Source organism: Cottoperca gobio, chromosome 7, assembly GCF_900634415.1.
Source record: "Cottoperca gobio chromosome 7, fCotGob3.1, whole genome shotgun sequence".
Classification (NCBI taxonomy): Eukaryota; Metazoa; Chordata; class Actinopteri; order Perciformes; family Bovichtidae; genus Cottoperca; species Cottoperca gobio.
The window spans coordinates 5,418,247-5,433,443 of NC_041361.1; the positions used below are offsets into that span (position 1 = coordinate 5,418,247).

At 41.5% G+C, this 15,197-nt stretch overlaps 1 protein-coding gene across 1 annotated transcript in view; it reads left to right on the forward strand.

Moving 5' to 3' along the window:
- Positions 1 to 13,836, forward strand: part of LOC115011156 (cadherin-4-like) — a 195,819-nt gene extending 181,983 nt beyond the window's left edge. Inside the window, exons 12-17 of the mRNA XM_029436164.1 lie at positions 2,165 to 2,307; positions 6,674 to 6,913; positions 7,478 to 7,714; positions 8,649 to 8,788; positions 8,887 to 9,051; positions 11,127 to 13,836. Coding sequence (XP_029292024.1) covers positions 2,165 to 2,307; positions 6,674 to 6,913; positions 7,478 to 7,714; positions 8,649 to 8,788; positions 8,887 to 9,051; positions 11,127 to 11,333 — 1,132 coding nt within the window. The 3' untranslated portion in view covers positions 11,334 to 13,836. The remainder of the gene's footprint in view (positions 1 to 2,164; positions 2,308 to 6,673; positions 6,914 to 7,477; positions 7,715 to 8,648; positions 8,789 to 8,886; positions 9,052 to 11,126) is intronic.
- The last annotated feature ends 1,361 nt before the right edge of the window (positions 13,837 to 15,197 follow it).

Below are 15,197 nucleotides of genomic sequence, written 5' to 3' on the forward strand. Positions count from 1 at the left end.
AGGAATAGTTCTGCATCTTGGGAAATGCAGGTAGTTAACTGGACTGGAGGCAAGGGGAAACAGCTTGCCTGGCTCTGTCAAGAGGTTAAAACAAATCCACTAATAGTACCAACACCTCTCAAGCTAATGAACACATTATACATTGTTTGTTTTTGTACACAAACTGAAGTGAACTTGTGGTTTTACGAGGAGTTCTGTTCTGGGCTATTTCTTGTCCAACACTACAGTAGCTACTTATCACTGGGAGGTTGCCAGGTAATTAGCAGTATCCAGAACAACAAATTCAACAAGTAAGATACAGTATGCCACGTTAATTAGTGACCTTTTAGGTGTTGGTTTTGAATTTTGGACAGAGTCGTACTAGCTGTTTACCCCTGCTCCCCATCTTATTGCTACGCTAATTGTCTGCTGACTTTGCCTTCATATTTACCGTGCATTAGTGTATTTCCCAGAAATGTCAAGCTATTCATTGAATACATTCTCTAGCATGTTTTTTCCAAGAGAAACATTTCCTGTTTTGTTTTGAGAGAACTGACCCTTTAATTTCTGCTCAGTGAAAAGTGCACCAGTTTGTCTGCCCTCCAGTGGAAAGAAAAAAAAGAAACGTTTTTTGTTTCTCTCAGCCCAGACAGAGAGCTTGGCCATTTGGCAGGGCAAAGCCAAAAGAGATGCAGTTGGACACAGAATAGCAGTCGGTATCAAGTCAGTCCTAATGAGGATATTAAAACCTGATCATACAGCCATGCTGCTACTTCCGAATGTTACCTCTCCCTGTCTCTCTTTCCCCTCCTACCCATTTCTGATCATGTTCCTCACTCTTTTATCCCACCCTCCCACTGAGATGGACTCACTCTAGTCCTGGTGGTGATTTCACAGTCTGCCAGTTAGTGGCGGTGGGCTTGGCTAGCCTGCGTGAAACCGTCTAGAGTGTGGGAATGTCATCTCTGTGATCCTCATCCCCGCACTGCGCTACGCCTGGGATCATGCACACTGCCTGCTGGGAAAATCCCACCTCCCTAACTGCAGGAGAGAGATTATACTCTCTGCCTCTCCCCCTCCTCCTCCCACCCCCCTCCTCACCGCCACCCAACCCTCCTGGCTTTGCCTCTCCTCCATGTTAGTAGAAATGCACATGCAGTACTTAATCGAACAGGAATAAACAAGTGGGCTACACACTGACTTTAATTACACTGCAATTCAATAAATATGAAAGGCAAGGTTAAGGTCGAGTCCATTTCAACTTGGATGGATATAAAAGCTGGAAGTGTCGGTCACACAACATGGCATTCAGTAAAATGAAATCAGAGTGATGTAGAAAGCTTGTTGTGTAAGGCCAAGGTGTCACATGTCCACAGACGATGTTCCACACACCAAAGTGAGATTGCAGCCAAGAGAGGTTGCAGTTGATGAACTCTTCATCACAGAGGGAATGAGACAAGGAAGTGAAGATACAGACAGGGATAAGAAAATGTATGAATACTAAAGCACAGCGAGATGTGGTGAGGCCGTATGGGCTGAGAGAGATCTGATAGAATTGAAAGTGTGGAAAGAGCTGAAAGCGACAAACACCTTAGAAACAAGAACAGTTAGATCAGAGTGGGATTGGGATTCAATCCTGGAGATGATCCCCTGTTCCTTCCTCGCCCTTTATCCCAGGGGATACCGCCACCTGCGACCACATCACTTTTCCTGTTTGACGATCAGCACCAAGATCCTATCATCCTGTCGCTGCACAGCTTCCCCATACACACACACACAGTGACATTTGCAAACATACAAGCAGTAAAACATGCATGTATATATATAACATTGCTAAGCAGTTAAGCACACCCCAGCATAAGCAAACACTTCCTAGAATGTGTACATGCAACACACACACACACACACAGCCAGATGCAGCAGTGCTTAACTAGGGAGGTAATTGACTTCAATGCCTCGTACACAGGAGTGAAAAATGAGGTGAAATTGACTGTAGGCTGCAGGCTCTGGAGGAGAAGTCAATGAAGAATTAAACTGTGTGAAGGTCAGGCTGTTGTGATTTTGTGAGTGTGTGTATGTGCAGGCAATCTTTATATGCACAGACACAAGAGAAATTTTCAATTGCTTGTAAACTCGGAAACGCTAGCGTTAACTTCTTCATTGATTTGTCCTTGTGTGTCTTTAGGTATTCAAAGCTGAACGACCCTGCAGACTGGTTGTCCATCAACAGAACCAATGGTCAGATCATTACCGCAGCAATGCTCGACCGGGAGTCTATCTATGTCAAAAACAATATATATGAAGCCACATTCCTGGCAACAGACAATGGTAAGAGCCTCTTTTAATGTTTTATCAGTGTTATATTCTTGCTGTGTATGTCGTCATTCCAATCGCGAAAAGAAACATAACACAATGTATAATTGACACATTGTACATTTGAGCAATTTCTGCTTTTGATTATGGAGATACTATCATGCTATCTTCTCTATTCCATTTACTCCTGATCATTTCTGTTTTAGTTTTAGTTTTTAACATTTAGAAATGATGGTACTGGATCACAGGACTGGCAACATTTTGATTTGGTAAAACCATCGCCTGGTATGATAGCATCATTTACACCTAAACAGAGTATGAAACAACATTTTAAAGCACTTACACACACGTTATGTATTGGTTCTTTACTTGCGTATGATTAGTAGGTCACCTACGCAAACTATCTGCTACACATGAGGGCGGAAAAGTAAAAATGAGTGCAACCCCTCAAAACATAGTCGCAATGTTCTTGAAGCAAGACAATCACTGTTGTTGCCAGAGCAGCTGGAGTTGAAAGCTTGAAAGTAAATACATGTACGAGTAAAAAAAATATTGCTTTCTGTTTGATGAAAATGAAGACATTTGTGTGGATTTAGAGGGATATAAGGACATGGAAGATCAGCAGCATTCAAGTGCAGTGCAGCTGGGGTAGTGTTAGAGAAAATCCTGGATTCACACAACCTGGTCACACTCTCGATCCGCTCCTCCTTCTTTTCTTCTGTCCATGACTGCCTTATCCCTCCCTTCTCACACATTTCTTCTGCCTCAAAGTTGACACTCGAGTTTAACTGAGCACAAACTCAATCACAGCGAGCAAATTAGTTTCCTTTTTCTCAAGTGGAAGTTAGTGATTTTTCTCAAGTAAAAAGGGAATGCTTCCCCCCCTCCCCTCACCAACTGGCTTTATCAGTGATGTGCAGCGCACTGCTGTGTTTACTTTAAGTTGAGCTGGCTTTGAAACATTGGTGTGTTTATAGGTGTGAGCATGTGTGAAGAACGCTCTCATTTGAAATACATTGATGTGAGTGTGTGTATGTTTCTCTTTTTTTTGACGATGATTGACAATTTCAGACACCATGTAACATGTAACAGTGTTGACGAGGAGGAAGAGGAAGAAGAGGCAGTGGGATTAGAGGTTGACTTGTTACTGCTGTTTGAACTTCACAAACATCTCATTTCCTTCCCTGCTATTTCCTTTTTATTTGAATATGTGACCTATTTCCTTGTGGAAGAAGAATCAAAGTCCACTCCACCTGACCTCTGTGAAGTGCACAGTTTAGAGCGGCATGCTACTGAGATGTTTGGCTGATATGGGAACTGTGTCTAAAACATGAGAAGTCAGTGTGTGTGTGTGTGTGTGCCACATCAGTCTGACTATGTGGGTGTTGCTGGAGTGCCAGCTGTCATAACGTGAGAGGGATTATGGTAAGACGTACTATGAGACAGTAAGGATAGTAGGACGGGATATGGAGAGTTGGCGACAGCAGGGTGAGAAGTACATTTGTTTTGCTACCATATTTGGCTGTCGGCCCCCGACACAATCTGACTGCCTCAGACCCTTCTGACACACCTATGCTATTGTTTATGTGCTCTTCAAAGAACATATGGTAGGCTTGCTACAAGTCTTTCCACCCTGCCTCACATCTCTGAGCCCCCATCAAAAAAAGGAGTTAATACAAATCCTTTTGAGGAATTTACACAAACATAATTATTTATTTAGCTGGTTAAAACCCACATAATTCTCCTATCAGCTGTGGCAAGCTGCTTCCACATGTCCCCCATACATGGCTGGGATTAACAAAGCTGCAGAATGGAAAAGCCTCCGTGTGTGTGTGTGTGTGTGTGTGTGTGTGTGTGTGTGTGTGTGTGTGTGTCTCTGTGTCTATGTGTGTGTGTGTGTGTGTGTCTCTGTGTCTATGTGTGTGTGTGTGTGTGTGTGTGAACCACATGTGTTTATTGTTTTATTGTACCAATGTGCAGCTGTTTTTTGCACATATGCAGACAAAACAAAGGAGAATTCAAATATATTTGTGTGCTGTGGGGGCGGGGGGGGGGGGGGGGGGAGTTACCTGCCCTTTGGATCGTTCATTTAACATCTTAAATCTGTAGAGAATATTCCTCTTACACTAGTTTTTGTTTGGCCAATATAACAGTTATGTTATGGTTAATTCATTGGTGTCACGAGAGATGCTGCTCATGTTTATGTAATGTGTAATAATTAGTATTTACCAATGAAGAAGTATTTATTAATAATGTCCATAACAGACATGAAATGAATCTAAATGAAAACAAGTGTAATGGTGTAAGCATCTCCTCCAAGTTCGATGTCATTTGTATTATGTATGCTGTAAAAACAAAATCTGTGGTGAAGCGTTTACCAGCGTAAAGCTGTTTGTAAGATGATCGCCCACTACTGACATTAATCTGCAACACATGCTATGCTGAGGCATAAGTGTGGCTGTTATTCAATTGTCCAGTCCTGATATAACTACTATTTGGTGAAATAAGTTGATTATATTACTTATTTGAGTATTATACCTTGAACCTGTTGGGCTTTTTCTTCTTCTGGAAACTCTTGCTAAAATTCTTCTGGAGCTCCAGTGTCACATACATTTCTGATCCCTTGATAAGTCTTCAATATATAGTGATCTGCAATATTCATGGTAGTGATACGAGTCAGACAGAACTCTCACTTACAGCCCGTCTTTAACTGTGTCTCACTCTTGTGGCAAATGTCTTGCTCCGTTGCCATGTTTAATTGGCAGATCTGTCAGCTTTGCATAAATCTTTGTAAATTACATCGCCCTTATCTCATCCCAGAGATGGGCCCTGGGGTCGCTTGATTCCATCCAATGGCTCAGCTACTGGGGCATGGCGGGGAAATGACTCGTAATTGGAGGCAGCTAAGGGTCGTCACCCCCTGACACACACTCAATAAACAGCTCTGAGCTTTATACAGCTAAGCGCTCCTTTTTTTTCTTAAGATATCTCTGCGCCACATTTAATACCACACGTACACATTCATGCATTCTCTCCCTACTCTACTATCTCGCTCTGATTCTTTAAAGTGCCTATTCTTTACTCCCCAATTCTCTCTAAATGCTGTTGCTGATGGTCTGTTGCTCTGTTCAATCAATGCAAAGGGCTTCCGGATTGTGTCTGCAGATGAGGTGTGTGTCTGTGTGCATTAGTGCATGTTATTACAGTCCACGGCTGACAGTATTGTAGTGATGCAGCACCTGCAATAGCTGCCTGCTGTAGCATCAGACCACATTTCTCAAATTGCCTTAACAATTTCCACAGAACAACATGGACTGTGCAACATTGATGTAAGTCTACAGGAGTTGATCAAAGAGAATATTACAACTTCAATAGCTGCCTTATTGGCCACATCTGTATGTGTACAAATGCAGATATAGCAACTGTGTGTTCAGCACAAGTCAGTTACACTAATAGGGCAAATTGATCACATTTAGTTCCAAATTAAACTATTCATTGAAAACAAAATGCCATTATGACTGAGTGGGTCCACTAACTTCAAACTACCCAGAGGAGAGCAGACACAAAATATCTACTTGGCTAAATCTGACACTTCATCACAGAGTTAATGAATGTGTATTGTCTCTGCTAAATAAATAAAAAGCATTATGTAATAGGCTGCTATAGTGTGCAATGTTGGAAAGTCTCAACTGCTTTCACGCCGAGTAAATCATGTACAAGAGTGATTGATTATGTGTGCGCGGGGACTCATTTTGTATGTACACATGTAAGCATGCAGTGGAGATATACTCTCAACACATTAGCACATATGCATACACTATGTGCATCTACGAGTGTATTTACTGCGTGCACCACGATGAGAATGCTCTGTTCACCTCTCAGAAAAACAATGTAGGCAGACATGCTTTTTTTTGCAGAATTTTAGATGGCTCTCCAAGTTGCGTGTAAATACACACAGACAAGGACTTGTTTGATTCCGTTACAGTCATCATTATTGTACCTAAGCCATCTCTAGGCGAATAGATGTGCCACGCCTGCATCTGGCTCGACTCTGATGGTTTTGATTTGGCTCTGAGGCTAAAAGAGGAGCTGCAAAGCACAACTGTCAAAAGTATTTCTGTCAGGGGCAGAAATTCTCCTCCAGGTCTACAGTATCTCTACTTCTAACATCATCAATGTGAAAAGACAGAGTTCCTTTCACCTCTTCTCTTTCCTTTTTTATCTCTCCTGCTCTCTTCTTTCATTACTTGCCTCCCCTCTGTCTGCTTTTAACTTCTGTCCCTCTTCCCTCTCAATCGTCCCTTTCACTGCACACATCTTCGCTTGTCATCTTTTCCTCCCGTCATGATGATATCTTCTCTTCCCTTCTTTCTGCTCCCAGGCTCTCCTGCAGCCAGCGGCACAGGCACGCTGCAGATCTATCTGATAGATATTAATGACAACCCCCCAGCGCTCATACCCAGGGAGTCTCAGATCTGTGAGCGGGTGAACAAGAACATCCACGGTGTCAACATCACTGCGGCTGACGCGGACACCGAACCTAACGCTGGACCCTTTGTCTTCGAGCTGCCCAACTATCCCAGCAGCATCCGACGCAACTGGACGATTTCTCGGATCAGTGGTAAGGAGTGTCAGCGTAGAACAACAGCAGAAGAGAACATATGAAAGTGTATTTAATATCAGTTTTACAGTGGAGCAATAGTACAACAAGGTATCACTAATCTTTATCCATTATTTTATATACTAACTCTGAACTCACCAGAATCTCATCAGATGCTTCGTTATAAAGCTGCTTTTTCTTGCCCAGCTGTAAATGATCCTAAGTAATTCATTATGGCAGTAGTATAGGCAGTTATTCAATATTATCAATTATTTTTATTATTATTATTATTATTATATATGATATATTATTCTATACATATATTAGATTTCTTTTGTAAAACACTATTCCCCAAACTCATGATTTCAACATTTGTTTTAGTTAAAAGTAAAAGCTTTTGAATTATGTAATGCATAAATGTGGGATGCTGTTAATTTTGTTTACATTTGCCGTATCGTGTATATCGATAGTGAAAAAAACGTTCTAATTAATACAATTCATTTTGAAATTGGTAATTCTGAAGTGTTATATTAATTAATGTGATGATTAGTTGTAACTTGTCTCTTTCCTCTTCGCTCCACACAGGTGACTACGCACGTCTAGGACTGCGGTATCAGATATACTTAGAGCCGGGGGTCTATGAGGTTCCTGTAATTGTGTCGGATTCGGGGAACCCTCCGATGTCCAACAGGTCGGTCATCAAAGTGAAGGTGTGTCCCTGCGATGAACACGGAGACTGCACCACTCTCGGGGCCGTGGCAGCTGCTGGCCTGGGAACCGGAGCCATCATCTCCATCCTCATCTGCATCATTATACTGCTCAGTGAGTATCAGCTGTTCATATCACATTCACCCACCGACGCCGACTACCGTTAGACACATCGCACACCAACACACATATATGCACGAAGCGAAAACAAAAAGCTGCTCGTGGTTTTGGTTTGTCTTTCTGTCAAAAACAAAAGAGCAATTCAGGGCGAGACATTAAACATTCACCAGGCTGCAATAGAACAACATGAAATATAGTTTGTATAATGGATTAATGCCTCAACTCCTGCAATCCTCTCCAGCATCTCTTGACAAGGATGTTTCTGTCTTCTTTTCCTGGTAGGGTAAATATCTGCTGCTCTCTGTCATGCCAGTGATTCATGCCGCTGGCTTGTTCATACATATAGACACGTCTTATATACAGATTCCCCTGCTGCTGCTGTTGTTGGGTTTTTCAAGCATTTTTTAAAATGTTGGATGTTGGATGTTATATTGTGCGTGAAAATCCTTTCTTTTCATTATAACTACTACCACTAATGCAAGATTTGGAAGTGATTCATATTGAATGGATCACCATCACATGTATTTGGTAAACACATTAATCTCCCCTCAAGACATTTTTTAATAATTTTGGTAATCCCCTGAATTACAACAATTACTCTAGTGCTCAGGTCAAAACATTTAAAAAGGTTTATGACCAATACCTGCATTATATTGACATTGCGATCAACCTCAACTGTTCTTTTTGTTTTGTGCTAACATGCTAAACTAAGATGGTGCACATGTTAAACGGTAGACCTGCTTACGATCGGCATGTTAGCATGTTGTCATTGTAAGCATGTTAGCATGCCGACCATAGCATTGGACTCGGAGCACCAAGTACAGCCTCACAGACTCTTCACCGGTATTTCCTGATTGTGTGTTTAGTTTTTGATGCGGATCATTGCAGCATAAAGGTTTATCATATTCATGTGTGTGTGTCGGCGCAGGCATGGTGCTGTTGTTTGTGGTGTGGATTAAGCGCAGAGAGAAGGAGAGGCACACCAAGCAGCTACTTATTGACCCTGAAGACGATGTCAGAGACAACATCCTCAAATATGATGAAGAGGGAGGAGGAGAGGAGGACCAGGTGAGATCCTGAGAGACATGCACCTACACATACACACTAATGCTTTCTTTGATGACCTTCTAACCAACTAACATCTGTATGCCCATGTGGCTGTGTAGGACTACGACCTGAGCCAGCTGCAGCAGCCGGACTCCTTGGAGCACATCATCAGCAAGCCGCCTGGTGTCCGCAGGGTGGATGAACGTCCCATCATCCCTGAGTCCCAGTACCCAATCAGACCTGTCGTGCCTCACCCTGGAGACATCGGGGACTTCATCCACGAGGTGAGTTCACACTCCCAGCGGACTCACAGTTCAACCGCCATTAGATTGTTTCTCCCACAGTGAGCTGGCCTCTCACTTTCACTTTCCATCGATCTGACATTTAATGTGATCACTCATTTCTGGATGCTGTTCAATATGTAAACTCTAGTATGGTGATGGGGACAGCATAGAGTTTTGCTTTACTTTATAGCTGCTCTCACGACAGCAGCTTTATTCATACACACACACACACGCACTGTCATACACACAACTCCAGTGTTGGCACACTGATGCGAGAAAATGCTGATTGACAGACTCATGACAACACGTTCACACTCGAGAGGTGTTGGCAGCTGTTCAGCTTTGATCCATCCAGCCTTGACTCTCCCTCCCTCTCTCCTCTCTCTCTCTCTCTCTCTCTCTCTCTCTCTCTCTCTCTCTCTCCCTCCCTCTCTCTCTCTCTCTCTCTATATATATATATATATATATATTTCTCTCTCTCTCTCTCTCTCTCCCGCTCACACATGTACTCACCTGATCTCGCTCCAGCAGTCTAGTAAAACACAAACACAGCAAACACATGGTGTTCCTGCCATGCACTGTACCCCTGGGGGTTGAGGCTTTTTAGGTTTACATCCGAAGCATCTCTCTGTATTTCAGTGAAGTGGATGAAGTCCAACTGTCTAAACTTCAGGTCAATGGCCCTCATTTGAAACAAGTGCAGGTTTGCACACCGACAGAAAACATACTGATCTCTTTACATCTTAACAGTAAACATGAAGTAGTCACACAATATGAATAGGGTTGGATCACACATTGATAAATCAAATTTAGAGCGTGCCAATGCATCCTGTGATTTCTGTTTTTATGCACACCCTACATGTAGTGCATAATGAATTCAGTATGTTTTCAGAGTGTTTCTAATTGCAGTGTGTGTGCTCGTGTGTGACTGGCTGTGAGGCTCATATCTGTTCTGTGTCTCCTGCTGTACTCGGGCTTCTCTTGCAAAAGAGATTCCTGATCTCAGTGAGACTACTTGATTACATAAAGGGTGTAATTTACTGAGCTTTACCGCAGGGACGTGCCTCTATGAAGTGATTGAACTATTTATCCAAAATTAACCGAATGTATCTTGTTGAATAGTAAATAAAAACTAAAGTATAGAGACAAACATTATAAGCTGGTGCTAGATTAGATGAGATACAACTTTATTGTTATTGCGCAGTACTGAGACAACAAAACGCAGTGCAACTTTGATATTACGTATTTCCAATAGTGTTCAATGTATAATGCTGTGTCTTTTACTTAACTGCATACAATAAAACATTTTCAGACACAACATTTGACTCACATTTAAGTGCCAGTGGCAGAATTCTGAGGTACTTAAGTATTACTATCTACTAATATCATACTGTTTACTCCACTACATTTATAGTTACTACAAGTGGCAGCTTTTAAATCTTTTTGATTTCACATACAAATATCATCTTTTAAAAATATTAAGCTATCCACCAGTAAACAAAGAAAGAAAACAAGTTACTCCACTGTGGCCAGCTGCAGCTAAATGCTGCTAATAATTAAATTACATAGCATATACAAAAGTATAATAATATATGAAAGGGGTCATTCTTTCCAATGAATACCAGTTTATAGATGGAGGTCATGGAACGTGCTCAGCATATAAAAACTGTTGTATTAATGTCTTCTATGGATCTGAAGAAATAACCCCGACAGTGTCACGGTGATGTCACTGACCTGAATTTGAAAGACGTAGACATTTACCATGAAGGGAAGGTATAAAGGAAATATGCTTTTTTGTTGCATCATGGTAAATGTAGGATCCAGCATTTTTAGAGCTTGACACATACTGGTGACATGTGTCAGGATATTTAAGCCTCTGCTGCTTCAATTATTTTTGACCTATTAAAAAGCCATATAAAAAAGGTTTAATCTGACACTGAGTGCAAAACTAAATTGCTGGAGTTGACTTCAAACAACTTGTCGCTTTTCCATCAACCTGCCCTTTTCTACATCATATTCTCCACTGCAGGCGTGTGAGTACTGACGATACCTTTCCTCCTCTTTGTCCTGTTTAGGGTCTGCGAGCAGCAGACAATGACCCCACAGCTCCTCCGTATGACTCCCTGCTGGTGTTTGACTATGAGGGTAGCGGCTCCACCGCCGGCTCCGTCAGCTCCCTCAACTCATCCAGCACGGGGGACCAGGACTATGACTACCTCAACGACTGGGGCCCCCGCTTCAAGAAGCTGGCCGACATGTACGGAGGAGGGGATGATGATTAAATCTGCCCGGTCACACATACACACACACACACACACCCTTGTCCCGTCGGCTGGCCTGCCATGCTCTGTCTCTGTAACACATGGAGCTATTACACCCTTATTGAACACGAGTTAACAATGACATGTTCACACTGACCAACTGACTGACCAACCAACCAATCAAATTACCCACCACAGAGGACCGGTGTCGTGAGTCAGTTCCGGGTGCTCTTCTCAACCGTCTCCTGCTCTAAGCCTGGAACCGAAGCTCTGAATTGCAGGCTCCGCATAGTTTGTATTTTCAAATGCTTGTGCTTTTCATTTTAGGTTTTATGCTAGATACAGGTTTTAGTTTTTAGTATTTAGATTTTGTTTCTCTTTTTGTTTTTTTGTCCCCACTCCTTTTTGATTCGAGCCGCTCTCTTCTCCTGAGGGTTTTCACTTTTCCCTCGCTGACAGCCTCGCCTGCCTCTCTGCAGAAGCTTTAGGTTGAGCTGCTTGCGTTGTCTGAGGGGAGCAAAAAGGGAAACAAAAAAAGAAGAACACAGATATGAAAGTCCTTTCTGCACGGAGGGCCCTGGTTTATTCTTTCTTGAACTTGAATTACTTAGAACAGAAGCACTGTTGTTTAAAAAGTGCCTTCAGTGGTGCGCATATTTTAGCAGACTCCCGCTAACTCAGGATTGGTTGCCATTTTCTGGGCTTACATGCCCCCATATGACCCCTGACCCTTTAACTCAGACCTTCCCTTGTCATTTCGATCATCCTCCAGGGCTGTGGTAGCTGCAGGAGATGTCAGTGCCGGTTTCAGAGGAGCATTGACTGTCTTACGAGGGCGCTTTATGTAGACGTTCTGTACATAGGCCTACAGTGTGTCTGTAAGTTATGGACAAATCATTAACTTTTCAAGTCAGGCATAACTGGGCTCCTAGATCACAGCCAACTTGAATGTGATTCCTGAAATCACAAAAAGACATTATGGGACTGTCTTAGAGAAGAAATGCATTGCGTGTCTTTGTTTATTGTGGCTTCAATAGCAGCTGTGTTTGTTTTGAGCTCTCAGTATTTGCACAAAACTTGATGAGGATTGTGACTACGTTTTGAAGATTGACAAGTCACGTGTGTTACCTCTCTAATGTAATTGTATATGAAGTACGTACGAGGGTTATTTAAGGAGAGTTTGCCTTCAAGAACATTTAAGGTTTGCATGTTTATCCCGTCACCCAAAGGTAATTAACATGTCACCAGTAATTGTGTGGTAAATGTGTCAAAGAAAACTCTATAAACTGTACAAACATGAGGGGAAAGAAAATACAAGATGACTTCAAATAGCTCTGATATCATTACATGTAGAGTTGTGAGCTTGAAGGAGCTCCATTCTGAGATCCCTTTCTCTCTTTCATATTATTATTTTTTCTTTTGTTGATTCACTGTTGTTTCTCAGCAAACTTTTAATATACAAACTTTGGTGCTGGTCCATGTAACAGAAACTGGAGGAATTGAGCCTCAGCCAGGGATTTAGCGCCTCACAATCTGTCTCTCTTCAGGCAGCATTTCATTCATCTGAAATTTTCTCCTGAATTTTTTGGCTTCAAGTTCAAGAGGTTTTGAAAAGAAGTTAGTGGAAGGGAAAAGTCTGTTATGAAGTTCTTGCTTTTATCAAAGCAGACTTGCAAAACTAAAGCTTCAGTAATAGCTTAAAAAGACAGTTTTATTGTGACTTAATGAAAAAGCAGCACTACCCATGTGGGCTTTTGTAATCATATTTCAGACCCCCAGAACTACATATGGAAAACTGAAAAGAAAGCACTTTAGTCTTTGTATTAAATTATTTAAATATGCAACACATTTCAAAAAGGGACCAGGGAGATGCTGGTGAATGATAGAAAGGTTTAATCATTCCTTATCTTCTGAGTGCCCAATGAAACGCTCCTCGGTTGTAGCCAGTTTCAGCTTGACGTGGATTGACCAGATCTTGTATTAATTATGAATATGATGACCGCTTGAAGGAAATATCAGTAACGACAGATGAGGGAATTCCTTCTTTTATTTTTCTCCAGCTGCTTTTCAAATGTTCCTCACCTGCTCATGGTTCACATGAATGGCTGTAGATAAAAACAATCTTTAGTTTTCACAAACGGTAATAAAAGCTGTAACTATATGTTCAGAGTAGATGGAAAGGAGTTGACTTGTGACAAGATATAAATGAAAATATTACATGCAAATATTCATAATGCCATAACAATGAGATAAGGATGAGAGTTTGATTTGACTCTAACGAGGGAAGAAAGGTCATCGTATAATTAATAAGGTTAACAGGGTAGGAATGTCTTGATTTTAGATGAATACATAAATGGGAGCAAATTGCACCTTGAGGTGTAAAAATTTGACAGCAGCAAATGTTCAGGATAGCTGTCAGCTCAGAGCGGGAACAGAGAAGTTTCCACAGCTTGCTGCTGGATAAGCTTATCTATCCGATTGCTCCTCAGCCTATCTTCACAAAATAAACACAGCTGTTACTTTCTGCTATTTGTGATTATTTCTGATATATAAACGTTGTATATACAGAACATTTTTATACATTTGGTAACATGATTTATCTGTTTCTCTGTGGTATTTGCATTTTTATTTCACTCCAGTTTTGTTTTTAATGAATACTTGGCAAGGTCAAAAAGCCATGTGCATTTAAGAGAATCTGTGCGATTCTATATGGGCTTACAGCCATACTGTTCAAGGTTAGCTTCATGGTTTGTGGTGAAAAAGTTACACTTCAGACCAACTTGTACAGTCCATAATAGCACACACTCACTCCTCTAGGCCTTACTGTATATATGTGAGTGTTCTGTATTATATGAGCTCTTTCAGCATTGTTCTAATTCAGCTTCAGAGCTCCGACTTTACTGAAGGCCATCAAGTGTTCACAGAATATAGGCGTGCTTAATGAAATGCTTGTGCTTTCTAATCAGATGTAAAGACCGGGTTTGGGGCCAAACATAGCAGGTGGACAAACACACTTTACACAAGGTAACTCATTTTTGTAACTGTGTCATACACACACACACACACACACACACATACGTGACACAATAATGTCATTAATGATACTGAATGTTATCAAAGACAATGATACATGGCAACAAATCATAAGAAGAGTCGGTCACACTTGACCCCTGTTTAATGAAGGAAGATGGATCATTACTTGTTACATACTTGCTCCACTTGTCTTATTGACGTTCTTTTGCTTAAGTGAGGGGAGAATTAGCAAATGATAGAATGAAGGAAGAACCATGACACTGCTGTCTTCTGGCTGTGCCCACAACGGCTCTTCCGCCTCTCTGTTAGTTAAAGGACACTTGGTCTCACTCGGGACTCTGCCTGACTATGGACACACACATGACGGGAGGCTCCAGCAGAAGCCAGACTTTTGCTCTGCTATGGCCAGAACTACAAAGACAGACAGGCAGCAGTGTTTCATACGAGTTCTCCCAACACTGCTCAAGTCCAAGTGTACATAATGTAGTATTTGCTTGAAGCTAAACAGACCAAGTTAGGCAAACTGTACCTGTACAATTGGAGCTTTTTGCATGTGTCTTTTTATAATGGACAGATGAGTTCTATTACAGTAACCATACAACATTTTAAAATGTGTTGCAGCCCGCATGACTGAGGTTTGCAGTCCAGAAGGGATTCTGGTGTACCATACTCGCATAGTTTCAAATGGAGGAGAAAAAAAAGCTGAAAAAATGATTGCACAGTTATCGAGTTAAAATACTTTTTTTGTAAATTGTCAACAGCACAAATATTTTGTATTGTTGTTTGTACCTTTTTGTAAGAAAATGAAAAGAAAGAAAAAATAGGGAAAGAATCTGTTGTTTCAAGCGTGTG